The sequence below is a fragment of the Carettochelys insculpta genome, chromosome 18, assembly GCF_033958435.1.
Source record: "Carettochelys insculpta isolate YL-2023 chromosome 18, ASM3395843v1, whole genome shotgun sequence".
Classification (NCBI taxonomy): domain Eukaryota; kingdom Metazoa; phylum Chordata; order Testudines; family Carettochelyidae; genus Carettochelys; species Carettochelys insculpta.
In genome coordinates, this window is record NC_134154.1 from 20734640 (window position 1) to 20762080 (window position 27441).

The window sequence follows — 27441 nt, forward strand, 5'->3', positions numbered from 1 at the left end:
GAAGAAGGGGAGGGGTACTGTTTGAGTCAGTTTGTTCAGTGTCTTGGCCCTGCCTATGCCTTGGTTGTATAGCTGTAAGACTGGCTTGACTAACCCTCCCCACCTGTTGAAAGATAGAGCTGGATGCTAGGGTGGTTGTGAAACTACACGAGAGCCATTAGGAGCTGAAGTCACAGGGTTCTGCCTCAGGGTGATTCCCCAAGCAGTGGTGTTGGGATGAGGGCAGCTGGTAGGAGGAGCAGTGGATGATGGTGGCTGGCTGGTGGGAGGAGTGGTGGATGACAGTGACTGGCAGGTGGCTGGTAGGAGGAGCTGCAGATGCTGGTGGCAGCAAGTGGAGGCTGCAGACAAGTGGACAGCTAGTACTGCTCTGGTGATGTATCTGTGGCCTTTGGGCTTGGGACTGCACCGCAGAAGGTACACCCTGTAACTGTGTGTGGGGTAAAGGACCAAGAGCCCCAGCAAGAGACTTGGTTCTACTGCATATGGGGATGGTATCTTGGTAAAGGGCTTTGTCTCTTCTAAGGGAGCCTTCAATTCCCGAGGGTGTGGGCGGCTCCTTTCCCCAAACCCTGTAGCCATTTCCCGACTTTTCCCAGGTGACCCTCAGCTTTTGGTACACTAGTGTTGGATTTTCTCTATTTCGACATCTTGCTGCAGCGTGTCCTTCCTGACCACATTTGTAGCATAAGAATGATCCTATACTTGGCCAACCTGTAGAAGTAGCGGTCCTGAGCCCCGTCTTATGGACCGCTGCTGCTAGCTGTTCACCACTCGCTGTTGCCTGGGCTGAACCTACAGCGCCCCTCAGTTCGTCCACCTGCACCATCAGGTCTTGCACCTTCTGGGTGAGCTCCTCTCCACTGTTCACCATCAGTGTTTTGGGGGGTTGTGAGAGGGCTGTACCACCCTGTTTGGACGGTTGAGTGCCGTAACTCTTACTAGTGGCCTGCCTTTCTTCCTCTTCTCAGAGCTCTCTAATCAATCGCAAATAGCTGGGTGGGGCCACCAGTCATTCTCTTAACTGAAGGTAGAATAGGATTGGGTGCTGGTATTGCACTCCCCTCACAATTTGGGGTACTCGAGTTCAATCCGTTTGCTCTGCTGCGATGGCTCCATGCAAGACAACTCTCTGCAGTACTTTCTCCAACCTCTGAACATAGGTTGACAGCTTTTCGCCCCTCTGTTGTCTGGTATTCGGGAACTTGCAATAAACTTCCTCCGAATCGTCAATCCTCCCACAAGCATGATTGAGAGCTTCTAAGCAGTCATTTGCACTAGCCTCCAAATTACCCAGCTTCACCGTGCGAATGACATCCGGCGTGGGACCCCAGAGACTCTCTATCAGTCGCCTTCTCTTCTCGGCTTCAGGTATTGCCCACTCCCGGAGCATTTCAGTGGTATGTTCTAACCAGGGTTCAAACGCTTCTTCCCCTGATATTGGGACTGCACCACCAGAAAATAAGCGTAACTTACGGTATGAACTAGACTCATGATGAGGTCACAGGACCTTCTCCAGTGCTTGTCCCCAAGCTTTGGCCCATACATCTATAGAAGGGCCAGGGGCCGATGGTTCAGCACTCAGTAGACTCGACACATCTGCCATAGTGGTTCCTTCCTGTGCCGAGAAGGCTGTCATCTTCTCCTCAAATCCGGCATGTAAAGCGGGGCCTGTTGCAAAGGCCTTGGCGATCACAACTTTCAAGGTGCCAGTGGGAATCTTTATCTCACTTGGGATCTGCAAAGAGTCCACAGCTACTGGCAGTTCACCTAGCACCACAAATGCTTTGTTGTCTACTTGAGATCTACGCCCCCATATGCGACACCTCGTTAGAGAATCAAAGGCTTTTGTTAGAAGGGCCTCAATTGGGCCATCTTCCAGACCCTCAGGTATCCCTAAAACTAACAGACGATTTCTAGGATCGATACTCAACTCCTCACACCAGTCTTCTAGCATACGGCAGCCATGGTATAAACTTTAACTTATCCTGCAACAACAGAACTGCCCCTTACAATGTTATATATATATGTGTGCTTGCGAGGGGTACTACCCAGCAAAAGAAATCCCAGACGAACCCCCACTTATGTAACCCTTCTCTTAATGCCAGATGCCTGCCAGAAGGGCCGGGTTCAACTCCTGTGGGGTTTTCCTGTCACAGATACAACCAGCTGGCTCGAGCCCCCACCCAGTGGTCTGGGACAATTTCACCCCCATGCTGGGTGCCTGTAAGGCGGTTCTCCCCACCTCGCAAGCACAGAGTCTGAGATAGAAATGGCTTGTTTAATGACCATAACCTACCCCAAGACCCCAAGGTTACAGTGATGGATGCAGTATATCTACGCAAAGAAGAGACAAAGCCCTTTACCAAGATACCATCCCCATATGCAGTAGAACCAAGTCTCTTGCTGGGGCTCTTGGTCCTTTACCCCACACACAGTTACAGGGTGTACCTTCTGCGGTGCAGTCCCAAGCCCAAAGGCCACAGATACATCACCAGGGCAGTACTAGCTGTCCACTTGTCTGCAGCCTCCCCTTGCTGCCACCAGCCACCCACTGTCATCCACCGCTCCTCCTACTGGCCACCTGCCAGTTGCTGTTGTCTGCCACTCCTCCCACTGGTTGCCATCATCCCAAGCCCACTGCTTGGGATCACCCTGAGGCAGAACCCTGTGATTTCAGCTCTGCATGGCCTCAGCTGCCATTCTGTGATTTCAGCTCTTAATACTGCTAGTGGGGGGTTTCACAACCATCCTGGTATCCAGCTGTATCTTTTAACAGGTGGCGGGGATTAATCAAGCCAACCTTATAGGTATATAGCCAAGGCACTCAGCAAACTACTTCAACCACTATCTTCCTTCTTTTCTACAATGCTTTAAACCAGGGAGCCCTGTGTAATCAATGTCTTATGCAGCTATGGTGACTGCCCCCACAACAACCCAGAGCATTGGGGAGATCTCACAACTCCCTCACTAAGTGTCAGCTTAAATTGTGATTTTACAACTACATGTTTACAATAGACCAAATCTCATGGCTTATTTGCTACCCATTAGGCTTTGCCTGAAAAGGTATCACACATGCACACCTTTGCATTCTCATGCAAATGATCTCTGGAAGACGCATTCCTCCCAGCCTTCAGCAGCATTGCGTTCCTTCTGCCACATTCCCTGCACTAGCACAGCCTTTCCTTTTAGCTGGGTCACAACCTCACCCTTGTCCCTTCCCCATCTAGCCTGTTGGCTGTTTCAAAGGGGCCAGTCAAACTGGTGCCTGCTGGTTTGGCAAACAAGCCAATCAGACTGCTGGGTGACTAGATTGGTAAAGGCCCCTCATTCATGTGCCTCCTGCTCCCACTGCAAAGCAAGGGAATACCTGAAGTGTGAGGATCCTGCTTTGGACAGTTCAATACAATGCCCTGCACAGTGTGAGCAATAAAAAGTGCAACAGATAAGACCCCAGACTTCTTGATTCGTTAAGTGGTTCTGAATAACAGGGCTCATAATCAATGGCACAAAGGGAAACTGGACACCAGCTAAAAGCCAATGGGAGGTGGGTTCCTTGCACATTTGAAAATCTATCCTCATTCTCCAGCATATGCACATTTGTCCCTTGCACCCCTAACAAGGCAACAGCTTGTGGAAGCACAGCTGTTAACAAGCTCTCTGTAAACGGGTGAATATAGCTTCCTTTCCCAGGAAAGATTTCTCCATGTCTTTGCCTTGAGCACCTGCAGTAATAGAAAACCAAATCAATTTCACACATTTGAAACATCCTTTTTTAGAAATGCTTTTGCAGTTGGCTTGGTGGGTTTTTTTTACAGGGGGAGGTGAGCGGGTAGTTGCATGGCATCAGCATGTTGCAGGCAGACTCCCTTCAGGGGTTAAGGACAGGACAGTCCTGCCCAGAATAAAAATATCAGCAATTCCTTCAAGTACAAGTCGTTGGTCTCCCTTTGCTAACTTTGGACCCTATATTCTTTTTCTGTTATTTATTTATTCACTTATTTATTTACTTATTGGTGTTTCAGACCCAGGGCTGTGTTGACACTGTACGGTGGCACTTAGTGGCACTCGTGCTCTAACACCGTTGTTTTTCACCAGCCAGCTGTTCCATTTTATATAACACTTAAGTAACAATTTCACAGCCATTACCAGCCTGCGGTAATGACATAGGCTGAAAGCTAAGTGCTAACTGGTTGTAAACTACAAAGAAAACTGGGAGATGTTAAACCAGACATTTTGATAAATGAAAAGGGGCATCTCCTGCATTTTAATTGCATGATTTGAAGCCTCGTTTAATCACTGGACTAAACATGGTGTTTAGTGGGTTGTGAGATGGAACAGGGAAATCACTATCTTTACGCACTTAGGAAAACATGTTTGATTTCAGGTGTGATGTTTCAATTCAGGGAGTTCCCTCTGCACCTTTTTTCTCTCTTGCGCATGTTGTCCTGCACTCTGCCAGAACTGACAGGTTTTCAGTGGGTGAATTCTCCCAAACCCATTGCTTACATGGGCTGATTTGTGGAGATTTGTAAGCTCCAGAAAGCTCTCATAGCTGTAGTCCAGCACTTAATAATCTGCTGTAGTGTTTATAAAGTAAACCATGGTTTAAACCTTAGAAAAATTTACAGTATGGATAAATGGTAGGAACTTTTCCTGACTGAATGGTATTGAACATGCAGAGCTGAGAAGTAGGGGGATTCTTTTTCTTGGTTACTCTCTCTCTCTTTCTTTCATTCTCTCCTGTTGTCTATGTCTTCACTAGTGAGTTTTTTTGAAAAAGCCAGGGTTCTTTCAAAAAATCCCATGTAGCATCTACACACAAAATGTCTTCTTTCAATATGAAATAGGAAGAACACAGCACTTTTACCAGTAGACCTCTTCCTCTCCCAGTTGAGGAAGAGTGCCTTTTCCCAAAAGATTCTTTCAGGAATAAACATGCGTAGACACCCAGGAGACTGTTTGTCAAAAGAGCAGTCCTCATAGCACCAGATTTTTCGATCCCTGGTCCCTTCTTTCAAAAGATCAGGGGCTGTGTGGATGATCTCTATCAAAAGAGTGCATTGATTTTTTAAATCTACTTTTTTGTGTGTGGATGTGCTCTTTTGAAAGAAGTTTTTTTCCAAAAGAGATTGTCCAGAAGAACTTCTTCTGAAGGATCACTGTAGTGTAGCTGTAACCATTCAGAAATGCTTGGGTTGGATTTTTCTTCCCTGCACATTGATGAAACCTGTTGGGCAGTTTTCTCCATTTTCATACATTAAAGTATCAGGAAAATGCTAATTACCTAGGGAATTTTGAAAAAACCTGCTTTTAAATGTTTTCACAATTATGTATTGGTTTTTCATGAAAAAAGAAATGCAACAAAATTGGTGGGAAGCATGGAGCTGAGAGTCAGAGTGGGAGAGATAAGCTCCCAGTAGTAGGGATGGGGAGGTAGGAGCGGCTGGGAAGTACCAGGGCTCCAGGCAGCAGGGCAGGTGGCAGTGGGGAGCTGGGAGCCAGGCTGGCCTGGCCAAGTTCAGAGCAAGAAGTTAGGGCAGTAGCTGGGCTGGGAGCAAGGAATTTGGGGCCAGCCAGGCTCCAGACGGGAAGCAATATGGGTGCAACCTAGCTGGAAGTGAGTAACCCCAGGGGCAGCTGTACTCTGGATGGAGGCCCCCCTCCCCAATGTTCCCTCTAATTTTTTCTGTCCATGAGCAGATTATTTTCCATTCATGTGCAAAATAAACTTTTGTATGTGCACCGAAGTATGTGCAAGTGTGCATCTTCAGAAAAAACAAAAACTTAGCTGTGGGTGCTCTGCTGATCAGCCTAGCAGAATTTGAATCTTCCCCAAGTGGCTGCACAAGCACACCATTTACAGGGAACACAGCCTACCACCCACTGGATGGTAGCCCAGCATTTTTGTCAATTTCACAGCTCTAGGGTGGAGCCATGGAAGTGACAAGAATGACTGCCTGCAGCCAATGTAACTAACAGGTTGCCCTAACTACATCCTCAAAAGTCTTTCATGGAGGTGTAATTATTAAGCTGGTGTAGTAGAGCACTTACATTGGTGGGGGCAAAGCTGTAGTACAGATACTGACATAATTAAGCTGACGAAAGCTGCTTTTCTTTGATTAAATAGTGCTGTAGACCAGGGCTATGAAGTCTGGAGAGAGCAACTAAATGTACTTGTCACGCGGTCCCTGAGTCTTTCCTCAGACTGACATGCTGAGAAGTGTAAGACATTGTGGAGAGTCAAGGAAATACCTGTATTTTTTTAAAATCACATTTACCTCAGTTTAATTGCTTGATTTTTTTGCCAGTCTCCATGGAGTTAAATCAAAGGAGGTTTGTCGGGGGTAAACAGGAAATGTAATATTGATGGAGCATATACCAGGTAGTGTATCAAGTGTCCTTAAGAGAGCAAGAGTGGAAACACCCACCTGTCTTTTTTGAGGCACGTTCAGAGGTTTATTTTGTCTCAGATCAAGGTGGCACTAAACTATTTAAGGCTCCTGCCTGCAGAGGAGTGTGGAGCTGGGAACACCTGTTGCATGGGAGTCTCTACATCTTCACTACACAGTTAGCCTGGGCTCTTTACCTGGTATTGACAAAAGCCCACCAACCACCCACACAAAAAAAATCTCTGATCCAGGCTAGATGGGGCTTTAGGACCAAGTTAGTGTACCAAGCTGGCAGTGTGGATTAGAATTCAGTCTCCATTTTAACTCAGGCTGTAAAATATCCAGTTTGCAATGAGCACTCAGGCAAAATCTCTTGAGTGCTGATAGTGCTACAGTGCCTTCCCATGTGTCTCTTGGATGGACAGAAGTTCTCCCACAATTGACTTGGAAAATACTCTCGAGCATCTCTGCTTAAAGAACAATGGAAAATACTCCTAGATACGCGTGGGCGTGTGCAGAAACAGAGAGAGCACAGCAGCAGGGTTGCATTGGGGATGCTCACACTTGGGTTAGGCTGGCCTAGATGCTCAGACTTGGCTGTCAATCATGCAGGTTAATAAAGTAATGTAGACACACCATAGGAAGAAAATGTGGCACTACAGTGGTTTTATTCCCAGCCCATTCAGCCTGGAACTTACCAAAGACTAGCAAGGAAATGATAAAGTGTAAGTGAGAACAGATGAATAGAGACTCTTGTGGTTTTGACCATTTCCCTGCTTTTTATATCTCTCTGGGTGAAGAAGCAGTACATCTGTTTTGAAGAAGTTGTTTTTGGGTTATGTCAACCACAATGCTCCACAAGCTCCCAGAGAGAAGTTTTCTGGGGGGCAGGGCTGTCAAATACCTTTGGGCCTGTTGTGTTACAGGGAAGCTGTAACCCAGAGATCCAGTCCAAAAGTCATTGAACTGTGTCTTCCTCCCACCCCCTACCCCCACAGAGATGTAGGAAGAGATGTCTGTCACTTGAGGGGTGTGCTCAAGAGGGGCTGTGCAGAGGTGTAAAAGACAGCTTGCTTTGTAACCGGGGCAGTCAGAAACAAATAAAAGGTTTGGAAGGAGTAAACAAGTTTGACAACACTCCTGTAAAAACTTCAAGTATATTCAGTTATAGTCTGTTTGTTGGCAAATAATGTATGTTTGGTTAATATTATCCTTATGTCTTCAAGGTCAGTCCTTGATAATTAAGTCTGAGTACCAAGATAAATTGGGGGGAAGAGAATTCTGCAGTGCAATATTAGAAAACAAAATACTGAGACACCCCTGAGAAAATGACTGAAACTGGCTTTTGCCAGTGTCAAAGCTTTGGTGGTAATTACAGGAGCCAGTGTAACTGACTTTGCTAGGAAAAGCTAGTAACGTCTAATTATGTATAAGACAACAATTGAGTCCAATTATTGTTTTCAGTAAAATTAGAGGCTTAGTGTCTATGATAGGTGACTAAATTAGGCCTTATCAAAACCCTTTTAAAGAAATCCCCATCCTCAGAGTGCAATTATTCCAGGAAGGAATGAAAGAACCTGTGTTTGTTTTGAAACATCAAAAGTGAATGTCAAGGGTAAACAAGTTCACATCACCTTTCTGTTTGTGTGTCTATCCTGCTGCTTTGCTGCACCACACTAGCTCTTGAAGAAATGCAGCTAGGAGATAACAAAGGAGAGAGAAGATGGTTGCAGCTGTAGTTTTTCGTACTTTTAAAATTGCTTTCATATGGGAACAGAAAATTCCTTCTGTTCTAAATCTGTGGCCATTTCTGCAGCAGAACAAAGACACTGGGTCCGATTCTAATTCATACTAAGGCATCTTTGCACAGCTTTGGTAGTGGGTAAAGGAGAAGTTACGCTACTGGTGCTAAGATGATACAAAGGGGCTTGGTACATTCCAATTGCAAAGCCATTTTATTCCACTGCCACGCTTTCTGTCGCTGATAGGCTTGGTGCTGCAGTTGCGCTTTCTTTAATTCTAACTAGTTTCTCTAACCATGTGACTGAAAACATATTTGTTACACAGACAAGATTAAATATTTTTGTATTCTGAGAGATACTCAAAATGCATAGAAGAGTATCTTTGTGTATGTTTTATTTGTGTGTGTATATATTCTCTCTTTCTTTCTCACACACACATATATTGATCTATAAATACACACAAACACAGATATAGAGCTAAAAATATATTGGGCCTGATTTTCTGTTTCTATGCAATTTGGGTGCTCATTTACCCCAGTGAACAGTGGCTGTTAAGTGCTTCTACATGTTGAACCTCTCGAATCCGGAACTCTTTCCTCTGGCAACATCCGTAATCTGGCATGATTTTAGTTAGCCAGACAACCACTTATTATGGGTGTAGTCAAGTTTCCCAGGGATCCGAAAAGTTTGTTTCCAGCCACCAGTCCTGGTTTTCAATATTCTTTGCAACTGTTTAGCTGTAATTTACCCCAAATGTCTTCTAAGAGCCCAGTAAGCAGTGGAAGTGTTGCTAATGCTACTACACAATATTGGCTTCCTGTGGTCCAGCAAATTCCCTGGCTTGGCACTGGTCAGATCCCAAGGGTGCCGGACTAGAGAGGTTCAATTTGTATCATTCTAGAGAGGAAAGAAGATCTGGCCAATAGCTAGGGTACAAGCATGGGATGCAGGAAATCAGGGTTGAAGTCTCTGTACTACCACAGATTTCCTGGGTGGCATTAGCTATGCTACTGTTTCTCTTCATCACTTCCCCCATTGCACAATGGGGTAACCCTGCTGTGCCTCATAAGGTGTTATGAGGTGCTTACAGCAGGGCAGACAAACTCACTGTGGGCAAGGTAGGGCGGTGGAGGGGGCTGCTGTATGGTCCAGAATGGGAGGGGCAGCTGGCCCTGAGTGCTGCCCAGACCACTGTGCAATCCTCCTGCCATGTGGCACTCTGGATGTGATTGAAAGGACCTAGGGAACTTTCTGGCCTGAGGGTGACATGTCCATATGAAAATTGTATGGAGGACCATGAATGCTCCCAAGATTGGGCACTGGGGTGCAGGAGGGGGTTGGTGAGGGCAGAAAGGAGGAGTTCAGGATGCAAGAGTGTGCTCTGTGCTGGGACCATGGAATTCGGAGGGCAGGAGTGGGGCTTGGCTGAAGCAGGGTTGGGGCACATGAAGGGGGCTGTAGCTGGGCTGCAGGCTCTGGGTTCAGGTTGGGGATGAGGGCTTGGGGTGCAGAAGTGTGCACCAGACTGGATTTGAAGGGTTCAGAGGGCAGGAGGGAGATTGGTCTGGGAAGGGGGGTTGAAGTATGGTGGGAGGACTCAGGCTTGCAGGGTCTGGGCAGTGCTTACCTGAAGCAGTGGCCCATCCCCCCTTCAGCTCCCATGTGGAGGAAGGGTCATGCATGGGGCTCTGCATGCTGCCCCCACAGCTCCTATTGGTCATGGTTCCCAATTTATTGACGTGTGAGGGTCCCCCCAAGTACAGGGCCCTGAGCAGTCACTGTAATTCACCCTGCCAAAGAGATGTCTCTGCCTGTGCCCTTATTCCTTTGTCAGGACACCCTACTCTTAAAAGATTCCACAGGAAATCTTGTAGAGAGGCAGAGCCAGTAATGCTTTTTACCATTAGTGACCTTGCCAAGTTTGCAAAAAGTTATCACTCAGATTCCTTTGCTTTCTTAATTAAGGACTCGCTAGAGCACTAACTACATTTTGGATATGGGATTTTTAGCGACATCCTGTGAGTTGGGACATTTGACCACAATGTTTTTGATTTAAAACAAAAAAAAAAAATCTCTCTGAAAACCAAAATACAACACCACTGGAAACTCCCAGTGGAATGAGAAGAGCCCATGCCCAAGTGGACTGGTGCAGGGGTGAGTAAACCTTTTTACACCGGGCCCCATTTTTCATCCCTGCAATTAGCAGGGCCCCCCAGCCCGTCTGTTGTCATCCAAACTGATGGAAATTTTGCCTATATTCATATGAAGAAAACCCCTTTCAGCACATGTAAGAAAATAATTCTGTAGAATGTAAAAACTTTATTAATTGGTGTATAAATGTGAACCCACAGGCATTAAAACAGTAACAGATTTCAACATTTTTAATGAAATGGGTGAGCCTGAGACTCAGCAGCTGATTGTGCTGCGTCCCCTTGGGATATTTCTCGCCCCCCGAGGGCCCGCCCCCATTTTGCTCAGTCCTGAGCGAGTGCATGAGAACCAGGAAGTGTGTCTGTCCCTTTTTCTAGCCTAGTCTTTCTAGTCTTCACCACTCCCCTCACCATGATATATGAAGCCACAGTCATACCTGCGTAATTGGTGTGCTTGCTTAACTTTGCACGTGTAAGTAGTCCCATTGAAATGGGACAACCCATGGGTGTAAAGATACGTATATGCATAAGATTTGACAGGATCAGGGCCTGTAGAGCCAATGAGGGCCAAGAGTGTAACTGAGTAGTACGGTTTCACTGTCAAAATGACATGAAGAAACTTAAAATCAAAGTAGTTTAAATGATGAAAAAAGGTACACAACTTTAAAACTCTTTTGGTTTTAGTGATCTAATGTATTATGGGAAGAAATGTAAATACGAATGTATTTACCAATATATCAATAACACTGTTATCTTGACAATGTTCCTTTAAACTATGGGGAGGTCTAAATCCATTATACCTTTATCTCCTAACATTCTGGTCCATCTTTAATGAGCTGTAGCCTCTACAGAGGACCAGTAATGAGAAAACAGTGAAGATCTTTGTAACAGCTTGGAGAGGAAATTCTGTATCTAACTGTTGACCTATCCTCTTGTTCCTCTTAGGGCAAAGGTGAAGAAAGGTGTGAATATTTTCAGTGTAAGAGCCAGCAGCCCATACGTGTGGGACATTAGAGAGAGTGTGGATTATACTGGGAAATATGCACCAGCTGTTATTGTTTGTCAGAGGAAATCTGGTACCTCTGAGAACAGGTAGGTCATCTGCAGTAATTTACTTTTTACAAATGAGATAATTTTGCTTTTTCAAAGCAGATGTATCTGCTTCACTATGTTATTAATGAAACTTTTTATTAATAGTTTCTAGGTACGCATTGTATAGGTATCAACAGAAAAGCTGATGCTGTTTTCAGTTTATAATACTGTGCTTACAGTACTGGATGTGCGCTACGTTCATTCTGATTGCCTAAAGGAAATGAAAATGACCAGGAAATGTTCATTTCGCAATGTTTAAAAGGACTTGCTTCTTCTGGCTGAATTTAGCTAAGCCAACTATTTTTGTTTTTTCAAACTCTTTGCTTCTAAACTGGCCAGGCATTATACCAGTGACTTGTTAATGAAAGTCTTCAGTTATAAGCTAAGTTTTCCAGAAGGAATTAAGAAACAGAGACCAGGCTTCAATCCTTGTTAGTGAATTTTCATTCCGCATTCAGAGAAGTGTCATTCATTTCTTAAATCCATATGATGTAAGAACCCATGTAGGACACTGACTCCTAAAACAATCATTGCTTTGCAGTTGTTTCACCTTCTAGTCACTGTTGAGCGTTTTTAAGAGTAAATGTTTAATCCTTCATTCACTGGAAGTGGGCAAACATGGAAGAGCTTGTAAGTAAGGTACTAACTGGCCAGAAATTGTTACTATTAAACTTGCGTTACGAAAAAAGGAGGTCAAATCCTTCAGTGAGTTATCTGCTGTGATACAGCATTGACATTATTTCCTTGTGTTTGTACTGTCTGCAAGCCAAACCATCATTTTGGGAGGGAGAGCTGGGGGACAGCAGCCATGCATATGGGAGTGCTGCTAGCTCTTTTTCCTGGTCCCCTGAGTGTCCAGGCATGAGTGGAAAGTACACAGCTTGCATGCATGCCTCACGCTCCCATCTGGGAGAGGAGGGGGCAGAGGAGCATTTCCAATCTGTGTACTTTCCCCTCCTTCCCTGATAGTCAGGGGAATGGGGAGAAGAGCAAGTGACATCCCCATGCACACAGGTGCACCCTCCCAGAACAGCACAGTTGAGAGTCTTTTTAATTGAAAACCTCTTACCACTAGAAAACAGAAAAGCAGTCCTGTAGCACTTTAAGACTAAGAAAATGATGTAGTAGGTGATGAGCTTTCATGGGGCAGACCCACTTCTTCAGATCTGGTTTGTGGCCCTAGATATCTAAAGTAAATGAGAACAAAGATTAAGAGGGAGCTAGTCAGGCTTTTAGGTTGACTAGGTGGTATAGACCAAGGTTGTCCTAGATCCATGTAATTTATTGCAAACAATTGGGGTTATCGTATAAAAAGAGGACACCCTTGATACAGAGTGTATCTGTACTAGTATCTACCAACTCACATTGTATTAATGTGTTGTAGTATATATCGTACATGAATACAAAGTGAATTGGTAGATACTGGTACAGATACACCCTCTCAGAGTTGTCCTCTTTTTTGAAAAGTCAAATATAGTAACCCTAAAACAATGTAACTCAGTATCTCTTTTGAATTTAATTACAACAGTCATAAAAGTAAGAAACCATATCACCAAAACTAAGCTGCTACTACTAATAAACTAAAAATGGAGCATTACAGCAATCCAATCAAGATCAACTCAACAAATTCATTTCACTACTGGATTGGAATTACACCCTCAAATTAATTAAGTGATCAAATGACTATTAAAAATAATGTATTCTTATGCATTTTAAATTGGATTCTAAGAGGGCTGTCTGCTTGTTTTTAAATCCTAGCTAAAGAGTTTTACCAAATTAATCAGCTCTATAATTTAAATGGTTAAGAATCTTAATACTGTAGGCAAATGGTTACCAAATGTCACAATGTTACAGGTAATTAAATCTTCTTCGTTAGAGTTAAATATTTGTGCTTGTCCTTCCCCTCCCTCTGACACAGATACTATAATACAGACCTCAACAAAACACTGCCCTATAATTTTTAGCACTTTGTGCTTATTGTTGAGTGAGAAAGTTTTGTGTTTTTGAGGTATAATCCAACATCATCATCAGAAGAGTTCTAGATTTACACTGTTGTAGGAGGTCAGATCAAAAATCCATGGTGGAGTATGGATTTGGATTCAGGTCTCCTGAGTTTTAAGCATTCTTCCTTCTTGAGTCATCCCTGTGTAGGGAAGCGGAAATGCTCAGCTTCAAGTTGCATAAAGGTCAATTTTAAACCTTTAAAAAGTTTCTGCAGCACAGCATATTCTCAGACACAGAGATCTTCATGTTTGTTTGGGCAGATAATATATTGTGAACAATGAAACAAGGAACCCAAAAGAGAAACTGAAGGATGGCCAACCTAAGGCTTCATTCAGTGTTAAGTGTTTCCCAAGTTAAAACATTTCTGAGTCACTGATTCATTCAGAGAAAGTTATTTTTATACTTTTTTGTGGTCTAGGCAGAAAAAATTAAATGGGTGGTTGTACAGTGTAAGGTCTGTACAGCTGTTACAGATATTAAACTCATCTACTAATCATAGAAGTCATGATTTAGTTAGTTATAAATTTGCACTTGGTATGAGGATGAATGTGATAAATCAAGGAGGTGGGGGAAACCTTGCAGTTGCATCTCCATTAATCTGGAACAATGTCACCAGCCTGTATTAAACAGGGCACTGAAAACTTCAAATAATATTTGACAGCTGGCCTTAATTAGTTGTTCTAATACAGACTCATAAAATGTGCTGTTAATATTCATACAAAAACATCCTGCTGGCTGTGATAATATTTATATGTTAATCCTGTTATGATAAACTGTGAGTGCCAAAACCTCTTGAAACAAAATGAGTGATATATTTCAAAACTTAGATAAAGAAATGTTCAGGCATCCCAGTTGAGTTTGTCACTTGCACAAGTGTCTCCTTAATCCGTGAAATTACACCTGTCACAGTAAGTTAGCTTTATTAACACTATTTCCTGATCCATGTAAAACTATCAAAACCACAAAAGCATCAAATCTCAAGTTAATTAACATTGCCACCTTTGCATTCATGTGATCAGATCTCTGACTCTTAAGAGTAATTAAACAATATGTAAATAGAGTTTGAAGAAGTTATAAAAGAACTGCAGAAGCTTGATAAGAGTTCAATATTTAGCTGTTATCCAGTCAGCATATTTAGCCCCATTAAACATGCGAAGATAAAGAATTATTTGCCAGTAAGAGCTCTCTTCCTCTTCTTCCTCCTCCTCTCTAATGCTTGATCTTAGTCCAAAAAAGTGAGTGGCAAAACAGACATGAGTGAAATTTTATAAGAAAATCAACATGCTGAATAAGGAATTTCTATTTAAATTTTCATTTATATGTGAACCAGCATAGTGACTAAAAGGAGTTTTCAAACGTAAAACAAAGTTCAGCATTTTTGTGAGTACAGAAAGTGACATGGAATAAAACAAAAATAAAGTGGTATGATTGAATGGGTGTTTCTAGATGGTATCATGGTGCTGCCTGTATGAGTAAGTTTCCTCTGATCTAGATAGTAGTAAGGCCAAGGTTATGTTTTTGTTTGCTTATGTGACCTTGGACAAGTCACTTAAACTTTCTGCTCCTCAGTTCCCCATCTGTAAAAGGGGGAAGATAGCAACTCCCTATCTCATTGGAGTGTCGTCAGGATACATACATGAAATGCTCAGACACTGCAGAAATTGGTCCCATAGGAACCTAAAATAGATGATAGATAAGCCTGTTAGGCCACTCTATTTCTGTTTAAATGTGAATACAAAAATTTTGTCCATTTCACGTGTATTGGAGTAGGCAGTGCATTTCTCCCTATGCACAGAAGTATCCACCTATGCATAAAATGGGGGAGGGCAGACTTAGAAAATCTTGAAAAAGAACCCAAAATCTGGATGCAGACTAGACAAATCTTCGTAGTCTCCAAGTGCCCTGAAAATCTAGAGTGGCCAGACTTTGTCCTGAGATTTCTAGTGCTTTATTCTTACTGCTGGAAAGAGAGTTTGCCAAGATAGTGTTTCGGTTTTTGCAACTTATGCTTTTGGGGCATCAACCTTCTCCCTTGAAGGCGTTTTGGATTTACACAGCTATAATAAGTTGTGGTCAGAAACAGGGCCCATTATAAGGGCCCATTATAAGGCCAAATTTGGCTTTCAGTAACATATGTGCTACTCCCACTGAAGTCTATGTGTGATCATATGTATGTGTTAATTCTATTACAATAACAGTCAATGACAATTCCTCTGTGGCTGAGGGCAGAACTTGGCCCTGTGTGTCAGTTTCCATGAAGTCGTATTCTAATCTGAGGTACTTACATTTCTCCACAATTTTCTAAAGAGTATGATGTAAAGAGTGTGAGAGATTATCTACAGATAAGAGAAGAGGGAACATATGGTAACATTCCCTTTGATTTACCCACACTTCATTTTTATTACACACAGACTGAGATGGTTAGTATCCCACATTTCTCATTTTCAAATCAAATATGGGATCTCACATTAAATTATTTAGCATCTAGTTTTGGGGTTATAACTGCAGTGAGTTACTGCCTCATTCTTGTGCTTGTTGCAGCTGCCATTACATTTGCTAAGGTCCCTAGAGTGCTGTAATCCTAAAATACTGTATGGCTTTCTCTGCTAGAGCTCCAGAATCAACAAATTTGACATAAATAACAGCCTAATAGCAACAATAATTATATTGCATGAGTTGCTGGTTTTCATAAAAATGCTTCGTAAACGTGGTCCAGCATTGTAGAGCTCTGTTTTATTTTTTCTGTAGGCTACATTTCACATAGTTTTGCCCACCACGTATATATTAACGCTCGGGGAGGTAAAATGCTCTGTTCAGTAGAATTACCAAAAAAGAAAAAAATGACACACAAAAAACCCCAACAGATAACACATGCCCCATTCCATATGTTCTAGTTGATCTTAATGTAAATAACTGGACTTCACGTTCAGTGAGAAAATAGTAAGATAAGTCTCGTGGGCTTTTGAACAAAATCGACGTAGCGTATCATCACAAAAGCTCTATAAGCAAACAAAGGTTTCTTGTGCATATATAAGTAATGGTGTGACAATATAAGAGCAGTTTTGGTTCCCTAGAATGGGGGACAGGAGGTGGGATAGAGGAAGGGCTCTTTGACTTTTGTGTTGGTGACCCCTTTCAAACAGCAAACTTCTAAGTGTGACCCCGTTATAAATTAAAACCACTTCTTAAATTATTTGACACTATTGTAAATGCTGGAGGCAGAAGCTGTAGGCTGACAATGTGAAACCCCCACAGAATAACTTCATTCTCTCCAGAGGGTCACATTCCCCCAGTTTGAGAACCCTTCCCCTAGAGAAAAAGCCCCACCGGTGTGTAGCTCCAGCTCTGTTTCACTTTGCATTCTTTGTTAAGGAAGTTTTCCGCATCAGACTTGCCTGCCTCATTTTCAAAGCTCTTGTCCTGCTGCCCTAACTCCATATCTGTCTGCTCCTTGAGCCAGGGCCCAAAGTCACCCTTGCCCAGCAACTTGTGTAGTCATTTTTACCAGTGCAAGCTCTGCTACAGCTCTGCTTTGTAGTGTTTTGCAGCACTCTGTATTGATGCAAAGGGCTGCCCAAGGCACAGGACAATGGGTAATCTATGGCTTCTTTGCCCAGCTGCCTTAACTTTCTGAACGTATGTTCAGCTTGTGCCCCAGCTCTGATATTTTGGCGCTTTACATAATACTTTGGTCTTGCGCTACTTCTTTTTTCTTCTGCTTCTTCATGCTTGGAGGAGTGGCTCTTACTTGGTTTTACTCTGTTTATCAAAAAACAAGATCTTGAGTCACATCACCTCCTTGTTCTGCTCTCAGTTTGCAATGATAGAGTAGCTGAGAGCAAAACAAGTGAGGCTGCCAACTTTGACAACAGGAGATTGAAAAGCCTTGCTCCGCCCCTTCTCCATGGCTCCTCCCTGCTTGCTGCACTGCCCCCATGCCATTCACTCTCCCCTGCTCTTGCTGACTTGCTCATTTTCACTGGGATAGGGCAGGGAGCTGAGGTGCAAGATGGGGTGAGGGCTGTGTCTGGGGGTGCAAGTTCTGAGGCAGGGCACAGATAATGTAGTGCTGGGTCCCCTGTTACTCCAACACCCTTTCTTGACTTGTACCCCAGTTATGCTTATTTAGTTTTACTGGGATAGTCTTACTGTCAGTTTTTTGGGGAGTAGAATTCTCCTTTGGAATTTCACTCTTCTTGGTAATCCAGCTTCCAAGGTGAACTACAGACATAAAACAAGACTTGTTTAATTTTGCCAACCCAGTTAGTGTTCTAGCCTTGGTTGATTTCATGTTATAATTGTAACTGAGGTCTGCCATCATGACCAGGAACGCAGGAACTGTAGTGCCCCTTGCTGAGGGCTGCGTATGCAATTTCTATTGCTATAGTTACTTTTTTATGATTGTGTGAATTGAAATAGTAAATGGAAAATGTAAATTTAATCAAATAAGCAATGAGATTTTCAAGTGACTAGTAATTTTATGTGCTTTCATTTTTTTGAGAGGTTTGTATGTTAAGACGCCTTCAAGGGGCATTTTAGTAAAGCATTAACCACCTGGCCTTTGAAAATTAGGCACTCAAAAAGTAAGGAATGTAAAAGTTGTAGTTGGAAAATCTAGTCTAAACCCCCATTAGGCTGTAGACTGTATTAACTAAATCAGAAAGAAATTATACATTAATTTTGAAATATCAAAAGTTTAATTTGATTCTCTCTTCCCAGACATCTAGAGGAAGAAATTATCTAAATCTTGATTTTTCATCTGTTGTAAATGCTCCTCCCCTGCCAGCTCTTGAGGCTCTAAATGCATATCAGTTAGCTTTTTTTTTGCATGTGTGTGGTTCCACCAACCTAACTGTTTAATTAATTGTTTTGTCACCCTGAGAGTACAATGTAGGGGTCTCCTCAAATATGACATTTGAACTCTCAGTGTTTCAAGAGAGATTCTGTAGAATACTCACAAAGCTTCAATTTCTGGCGGAAAACCTGCATTAAGACTTAAAAAATGTTGATTAGTAGCTTCTGGTGAATTCACTTGTCAGTTATGCCAGTGTAAATCTGGAGTAATTCCAGTCTCTACAGCGGATTCACGTCACTGTAACCCATACAGAATTTGGCCTGATGACTTCACTCTTTGCCACATTAATGTCTTTTCTCTAACTTTTATAATAACAGACCTATTTTATTCATCAGGAAATCAAGCCTTTTCCTTAATTATGTCTCACCAGTGCTTATCTTGCAGCAAATCAAAGAGGAAGAAAAGAAATATTAACCAAAAATTCTTAGACAAAGGCACAATTTAGGCACTTTTTTTCACCTGTTTGAATTATGCTTATTTATTTAAAAAGCAAAAAGAGTCCAGGCAAACACTTCAAAGGCATATAGATTGGCTCTTATCATCTTGGAGTGGACCTGGTTTGTAAAGCCATGACATTTAGATACAAAAGGTACCAAAGGTACCACCGCAGCTATCATTGCATAGATAAAGAGTTCTTTTAATCTTTGCTGAACTTTTCAGATGCTCCATTGGAAGGCAGCGTAACAGGGTTTCTTTGTGATCATAATGTTATTAAAAATAAGGAATAAATAATGGAGTTGAATTGTTGACATCTCTTTGAACATTCTGCAAGAAAAAAATATTCTCTTCCCTGTTCACTGGAGCATTGCTCTTTTCGACTGAATTATTGATAGTAATTTACATGTATACAGCACCTTCCACCTCCAAACACCCTGCAAATGATGCAGTTCGGGAGTTACTTGATGAGAGTAATTTATCACCGTTTGTAAATTATTAGAGGTGTGAACTCTTCTGGGGTGCAAGGTACAGAACTTAGCAGCTCTCAATGACAATACTGAACAGTTTAGGACAATGAGCTTGGAACTCCATTTGGTTAAAGCTGTGTTTACACAACATTGGTAACATACAGGGACCTTAAACTGGTGGGAGGGTTGGGGGCAAGAGTGTGGATGAGAACAATCCCTAGGGAAGGGCCTCCCAGCTTCCAAACTGCAGCATCCTGGGAAGAAGTGTGCATGCTGGTTAGGGTTATAACCATAATTCACTACAATACAGCTGTTCTGCACTGCCCTACCAGGCAGTAGGAAACCAGGTATAAGCAGATGCAGCCCTGGATGTCTTCTGGGGTGCACGTAGAATATGTGGACTTAAAGCCAGTATTGTCCCATCTCTTGTGTCCATGTCACAAGTGTGAGAATGGACTAATGGAGAAGCATGCGCTGTGTCTCCTTTATCCCAGCCCTGCTCCAGCTCCTAGAGAGGAAAAAAAAATCCAAAAACCCAGGGTCACCATGTTCTCCTACTCATAGCAAGCGTGCAGGCTGCTGTTCAACTGAGGAGCCTCCCTGAGCCTGATCAAAGGCCCAGTCAAATGACTAAGCCCATGGGTATCAGTAGGCTTCAGCTTGGGCCCAATTTCCCCGAGAAGCTGACTTCTCTGCTCAGTCTGGCCCTTTAGGAGACTGTGTGGCTGTGACTGTCCATGTGGCAGGCAGTAAATAAACCACACTCCACCCGCAACTTAAAGGACCTGGGGCTCCAGGTGCTGTTGTTGCCTCAGTAGCAGCAGTGGTAGCTGGGAGCCCTGGGCCCTTTAGCATTGCCAGGCCCCACGGCAGTTGCCCCCTTTGCCCTCCCCGTCAGCAGGTCTGCAGCTGTGGGACATGTTGATGCTTCCGGGAAGCCCCATGAAGTAAGTGCTGGTTGTACCTTGCACGTCGCACCGTCTCCTGCACCCCAACTCTGTGCTCTCACTCAGAATCCACTCCTGCACCCCACCTCCTTCCAGGGCTTGCATCCATGCCCCAGCTCTGAGCTCCCTCCTACCCCACCCTCCTTCTTGGGCCTGCACTGCCTCCTGCACCCAACCGCTACGCCCCAACCCCATCCAGGAGTCTTATTCTTGTCCCAGCCTTGATCCCTCTCCAACACCCAGACTTCCTCCCAGAGCCCGTACACCCACCACACCTCAGCCTCCTGCCCCAACCCAGAGCCCCCTCCTGTTCCCTGAACCACTCATTTCGGGCCCCATCCCAAGAACCCACACTCATAGCCCAGTGCCCATATGCCTTTCCGCAGCTCAGCCTGCCTCAGGCCAGAGCTCCCTCCCATACTCTGGACTTTGGCTATACCACCCAGCCCAGCACCCTCTCCTGCATCCTGAACACATTTCTGGCCCCAGCCCAGAGCCCTCACTTCCTCCTGTAGCCCCCAACCCTCTGCCAGGTGAAAGCAAGTGAGTGGGATGAGGGACAGTGAGTGCTGAGGCGGGTGGAGTGAGCAGCAAGCAGATCCTCAGAGAAAGAACAGGTCAGATTTGTTTGGTTGTGTTAAATTAAAAACTTGGCAGCCGTACACCATAGCTGTATGGAGTGGCTAAGTAACCATTTTCACACCACATAAAACATCACAATAAAAGGCAACATGAGAGGGAGCCTGCTTAGTTCACTTTGGACGCATTCCATGTTACACAGACATTAGTGTCAGGATGACCTCTCCTAACCTCATTTCAGCAGTGACCTGGGGTGGGACTTTGAACAGCAGGAATCTTGCCTTCAGGCAAAGAGCACAGTGCTTCTAAGGAAAGAGGAATTTAATTTCCTGTCTGATCTCATCTGAAAAGAGGGGATCAGAGGTAGAAAATTTTTATCAGGCAAAAATCATCTATATATTTTGAATTAACTTGCATTGATTTTTGTATGAAAGAAAAAATGGGAAATAAAGATATCAGCCCTTGCATATCTTTCTGCTTCCAAGAAGAGAAAAGAAAAACACTACATGCTGTTATGTATATAACAAACCTTGTACAATACCTTATTCAGACAATCAACTAAGAAGTTAAAACATCATCATCATCATTGCCAGTTCATGCTTTCACTCAAGAGGTGGGGACCTGGGGTGTGTATGTGAAATGTCTGCTGATGACTTATGCAGGAAAAAAACAGGATGTGGTCATATAACTGAATATTGTCTGGCCATGCATACACGGAGGCAGAATTAAGGTTGCCTGGATCATTTTAACACTGTGATTTTAAGGACTTCTCACGGCGCACAATTTTCTGTGGCACAGGATGTTGCTGGTTGGACTTGCTTACTTTGGAGACCTTAATTCTCTCCTTCTCTAAAGTTGGCTCAGGAGCCTAGCGAATGTCTGACTGGGTTGGAATGTCAGACTTTGTCACTTAGGACAATGATTTTTAGTGTATCATACTAAAGGATCGGCCCCTGTAAAATCAGGGTTAATACTAATACTTTGTGTTTTTCTCACCTTCACCAGAGGGTCATGGCACAAATTATTAAGCCTCAAATACTCCTCTGAAATGGGTAAGCCAAGTGACTCACTTATTTGAGGAATACAGTCTTTGACCAGAGCGTCCAGTCAAAAAAAGAGACTCTGTGGGGTCTGGTCTGCATGGCTAGGTAACTTGGCTAAGCTCATGCTTTGGTTAGTGAAAAGACTGGCAATGGATCAGAGACTGCTGCCTCAGCAGTAACCATTGGCTTATGAGGCTGGTATCCACATGCAAAAACTTTCCTCTACAGTATTTTTCTGCTGTGTGCAGGTAACGAAAGACATTCCCAACTGTTTGGACATGCCCATACATATTTAACACCCTTATTTTTATCCAGCTGTTGTCCAATGCAATAAACATATTTTTAATGTGTCTGGGGTCCCTCAGGAACCTTCAAGACTCATCATTATCACCATGCATTCTCTCTGTCTGCAAAAGTTAAACTGTCCCCTCTAAGGTGCTGGTAGCCCCAGCTCCCTTACTCCCCTTTCTCATGGGACAGGAAGTGTTTGCTTCTTACCAATACGGGAGACAGCTACCTTCCTCCTGTGGAAAATCTAATGGTAAATGTGAAGCTTCGATGACATGAACAATTATCTCCAATTTCGCTGTGTTTTTTTGTTCCTTTGGAGGGTATCCCTTGGGATATCATTTGCATTACTCTTGTCAGTCAGAAGTGGGCAAGTGACAAGAGTTGAGGTTAGGCGAGGGACTACATGCGGTGGTGTAGGGTGAGAGGGAATCCCAGTTGGTGGCAAACAAGTCATTGGAAGTTAATTTTCCCTTCTCTGACAGCGTACTGTAGTGCACAAAGGGGAAGGCTCCTGTCAGTATGCAGTATGTCTAATATGTATTCAGACTTTTAAACAATTCTTATCTGAATTCTAACCGCAGATGCCAAGATGAAGTGCAATGGATATTGCTACTTATAGCCTGCTGAGTGTTTTTAATTGCTTCTTCTCCTCATGGATAGTTCTGGGGATAAGAGGAACATCCTGAGCTGTAGTACTGAGGATTTAGAATGGATGCTTTTGGAGACTCTCATGATTCAGGCATCACCCAATCTCTAGTTAAGGAGGTCATCGAGAAAATTCCCCTATTAGGCATTTATATTCCCAGGTCCATAGAATCTGAGCACCTAAGAACCTTTAATATATTTGTCTGCACAGCATCCCCCTGAGATAGGGAATTGCTATTGTCTCCATAGTAAACGAAGTCTGAGAGGAACTAAGGACTCGATTTACAAAGAAACTTAGGTCTGGCAATGTTCAGTATCGCCCCATCTACCTGTTAAGCCCATGGAAAATCACAAAGTCCCTGTACAATGGATGGTGAGAAATACACCACAGAATAGGATTCACAAAAGCTAGAATATCAGGTGGCTTCCTGTACTGACCTAGGCACAAGTTACAAATGTGGCTAAACTCACTAACTCAACAATAGCGTTAGAGTTCGAGGGTCTCTCACAGACTAATCATCAGAGAAGGGAGGGCTCCTGCCGAAGTTTCCTCCAGGAGAGCTCAGTTCTCCCGCTCTATGCACCCTCATTTTAGCATGTGATTCTGTCTCTACCTACCTTCTGCACGTGTCCCTAAAAGTGTCAGCCCTCACTGTCCTTGTTGGTCTGATATCCCCTAGAGGATGTAGGCTCTCTTCAATCTCATTACCATCAATGCACAATATGTTACGGCACATGCTGGAAACAGATGTGCCTTTACAGCACTTTTCTGATCTAAAATTAATCTTCTGGCTAGGGTTATTTTTTTAAATGTTACGGCTTCAGACCTCTTTTCCCATCATCTCAGGTTATCAGGTTATTCTTGGGTCACTTGGTATAACAGCATTTCTTTGCTCCGATATCTGAAATGGCAATGCTAAAATCTTGCATGTGTGCCTCAACCTGTAGGCCTTGCATTTTCACCCTACTTATGTGGATATCGAACACGTGACGATTCCCTCTAAATACTGATCAACCTTATGCTTCTGCAATCCCCCAACTTTGTTCTATTTGACATACAATGAATACATGTAAGAGTAACTGAACAATAAAGTCAGGTCACTGGGTGCAGAAGAAACTTTCTCTGTGGGCAGGTATCTCCCTATCTACATCCAGCAGGGCTTCTTGTACCATCCTCTGAAGTGTCTGGTACTCACATCTGTTGGAAACTGGCTCCTGGACTATATGGTCGAGTGTGCAGGTTCCTAGGAGAACACTGATTTCACTGAGGTAACAGGCTGGAGGCCACAGGTGGCATGTGGGGGTGTGTGCAGGGAGTCACATGCATCACCCCCAGCAGCATTTGCCCTACCCCTGCACTCAATGTCAGCACTGGGGCATGCAGGGGAAGTCCCTCCAGTCCCTTGGAGCAGCACATCCCAGGAGCAGCACGAAGTTCCTGTCTTATGCTGCTCTCAGGCCATGCTGCTCTGGGGCAGGGGGTGGGGGGGAAGCTGCCACCACACTCCCAGAAGCAGTGTGGTGCTTCCTCAGGAGGAGGTGGGCAGGGATGGAGTAGGGGGAGGAGGTGGAGTAGGGCCAGGAAGAGGATGGGGCATGGGTGGAGAGGGTGGAGCATGGACAGGGGGTGGGGTAGGGGCACATGGCAGGTACCCCCCCTGGAATCCCCACTCTAGTTACCTCTGACAGAGGTGTGTGTTATGTATAAAAGAGTCAGCTACAAAATAAGAGAACTCTTAAGGCTGGGTTTGGGTGTGTAGCTGCAGAGCAGAACTGTCCTTTCGATCCCAGTGGGTATGTGAGTGTTACATAGCTGGACTGGGCAATAAAAGCACTCCGCACTCCCCCACTTTTCTGTGTTCTGTAAAAACAAGTAGCTCTTGCTCTCTGGTCTCCATCCCCCTCCTCCCAGGCTTCTGAGAGCGAGTTCCAGCTTTCAGTGCCATTTGAAATATGAGTGTTCCTGGGTGTTCGGCGGTGCCTGTTTTCAATCTGCACCTTTTCCTAGAGTCTGGATTTTTTCTTTATGGAATTCCAGCCTCACTGTGCAGTTTTAGGAGGTTTGTTCGTTGTGCATGATTCACTGCCAAAAAGTGGGCCAGGGGAGGCAGAGAAAAGGGGCTGCACAACGATTAGTGCAGTGTTACATTTTCGCGGAGGATGGGGGATGGTTACTGGAAGATGGAGGAGGAACAGAAACCAAACCACATACAGCCTTTGTAAAGTGAGGACACCAAGGAGATTAGTGTATTGTGAGATTCTATGGCAAGCTGCTGGATTCATTAGTAGGATGATTTCCTAACTACTGGAAGCCTTCGCAAAGTTCTTGCTCTCAGAAGCTGCATCTACGCTACGAGAAAAAATTAAATTTAAAGAGTTAGCTTGACTTTAAAACATCACTGTCTTCACTGTAAATGTCATTAGCTCGATTTAGTCTGCCCTAGTATCGATAACAAGATGTTGATATTAATGCATGGGTATAGCATCAATTTCAACTTTAAAATCTCAAATGAAGGCTAGTGTGGAAGCGCCATGTCCTTAATTCAAATTTAGGAGCCTTTGCAAGTGTCCCGTATGTATCCCACAAAGCTGTGTGCTGCACATGGCTCCCAGCTCCCTGCTACTAGTGGGAGCCAGGAAATTGACCAGGGCTGCTGCGCTATCAGTTTCCCGGGTCCCCCAAGCTGCGGGGACCCAGGAAACTGATGGTGCCGCTGCACCTAGTTCCCAGCTCAGAATGCAGGGCTGAGGGAACTGTGGGGTAGGTTCCCACAATTCAGTGCTGCAGCAGTTGATGTTTGGTGATTTCAATGTGGAAGCAATATGTCGAAATTGTTGGGAGCCTGTGGGAAGTGAGGGTACTCAAAATTGAATTAAAAAAAACATTAAAATTGATTTTAGTACATTTGAATTTATCTTGTAGTATAGATGGAGCCAGAGAAGCCGTGAGTCTGATACTATAGGAAACTAGATCATATTACTTCCATTCACCATCTCCATCACTGGCTTGCTAAATCTTCTCAAAAGCTTAACTATGAGGCTATCTTGCAGTGTACAGTCTCTAACAAAGCTACCTTCCAAACTCCCCTGGGAGATAGGCCAGTGCTGTCATGCCCATTTTACAGGTGAGGAAAAGAAGCACAAAGATAAGATGTACAAAGCCACATAGCAAATCTGTCTGTGGCATGGAGAATTCAAATCAGGTTTTCCACGGCCCAGCCTTGCATGGTAGCCGCTGGGCCATTCCTTTTTTATCCTCTAGAGACTGTCAAAAATTAGCACTCTCATTGTGTTTGCAAAATGTTCCAACAAATGCCTAGTGACAAACAGCATGGTCACCTGGGGTCAAATCCAGATTTAGAAAGACATATGTAGAGCCAAGATCAGAAAAATTCCAATAAAACATCTTTCCTTGGGATTTGCAGATTTGTCAAAATGAAACCGTTTCATGGGGTTGGTTCAGTTTTGATGAAGCTCTACTGGAACGTACCCACAGGTCCAATGGAACACTTGGCTGGTTTCCTGCCAGCTTGCCCATTAACATCATGAGTAGCCTGCTTACCAGAGTGCTTCAGAGTCAGGGATTCCAGGGCCTATGGCTCGGGGTAGCCCACCAGGCTGTCTGGACTAGAGGAGGAGCTCTATGCTTGGAAAAAAATCAGGCATAAAAGGCTGCGGACAAATGAGGGGGGTTTCCACCAGCAGAACTCTGTTTACACTGCTTTCTTTCTCCCCACAGCAGCCTCTGCCGGTGAGAAAATATGCAAATGAGCGACCATTTGCATTTTCGAGACCTCCCATTTCCATACTGCTGCCGGCAGTCCGGGTCAGTGTAACCTTAGCCACATTTATTTGAAACCCTGATTTTCCATTTAAAAACTGTTGCTGTGAAAAAATGTTAACAAGCCCTACTCAGGAAGAGCTGCTACCTTTATTCAGGTTGCATCTTTTGGGGTTTCTTTTCTTTTTATTCTCTTTGTTATCTTTTTTCCCCATCTTCAGCATATTTTATTGTCATCGTTCTCCTCATGAGACTGGAGAATGTCTGCATTGCAAATGAAGGTGTCCTTGAGCACAGATGTACATATTAATGCTACATTTAATTTGGCTAGCACAAAAAACATCATATCACAGACAGTGTTGCACAGGCTTCTGTACACGATAGCTGCCTAAGTACAAGCCCACCCAGAAGCCTGGTTAGATACCTGGGTTTGTAGATTGTATTGCCATGTCTGCTCTACTATTTTTAACCAAGCCTAACCTACCTACTGTCCCACCTTCACTTGAAGCATAAATATGCGTTCTTCTTTGAGTGGTCCCTGTGGGTGATCCACAATAGGTGTCGGGCTCGCCCGGCGCCGCAGATCGGAAATCTTCCAGCAGTTTCTCCTGGATCATGCATGCGCCAGCGCGTGCCACCCCCCTGCGTGCCCCCGGCCGTGTGCACGATCCGGTCCCCACCAGCTCCTTCTCAACTGCCATCGGCTGCAGACAGAATCCACTCAGGCTAAGGCCAGAGTCAGATTACTTAGTGGTTTTGTTCCACGTGCAATTTGTTGTTTTTGGTTATTTAAAAAAAAAAGAGAGAGAGAGAAAGCAAAGACAAAGAGAATATCAGCAAAAAAAAAAAAAAGGGGGAAAAAGAGAGGAGCGGAGAAGAGAAGAGCGGACGTGAAGGCCATTTAGGCCACCCGCTGCCGCAGGCCGGTGATCACTATTTGGGGTGGAAAGGCACGGATTAAGTGCTTAGTACCCTATTAACAGTAAAGGACTCACCGCAATGGCCTCTTCAGGTT

General features: G+C 44.0%; 1 protein-coding gene across 6 annotated transcripts in view; it reads left to right on the plus strand.

The window, feature by feature from the left end:
* Window positions 1–27441, plus strand: part of LOC142022784 (transmembrane protein 132D-like) — a 592725-nt gene that overhangs the window by 231023 nt on the left and 334261 nt on the right. For 5 of the 6 annotated variants that reach the window (XM_075012989.1, XM_075012990.1, XM_075012992.1 and 2 more), the window contains one exon: window positions 11230–11376. The exons of the other annotated variant lie outside the window; for it this stretch is intronic. In XM_075012989.1, the coding sequence (XP_074869090.1) occupies window positions 11230–11376 (147 nt within the window). The remainder of the gene's footprint in view (window positions 1–11229; window positions 11377–27441) is intronic. 6 annotated transcript variants of the gene reach the window in all.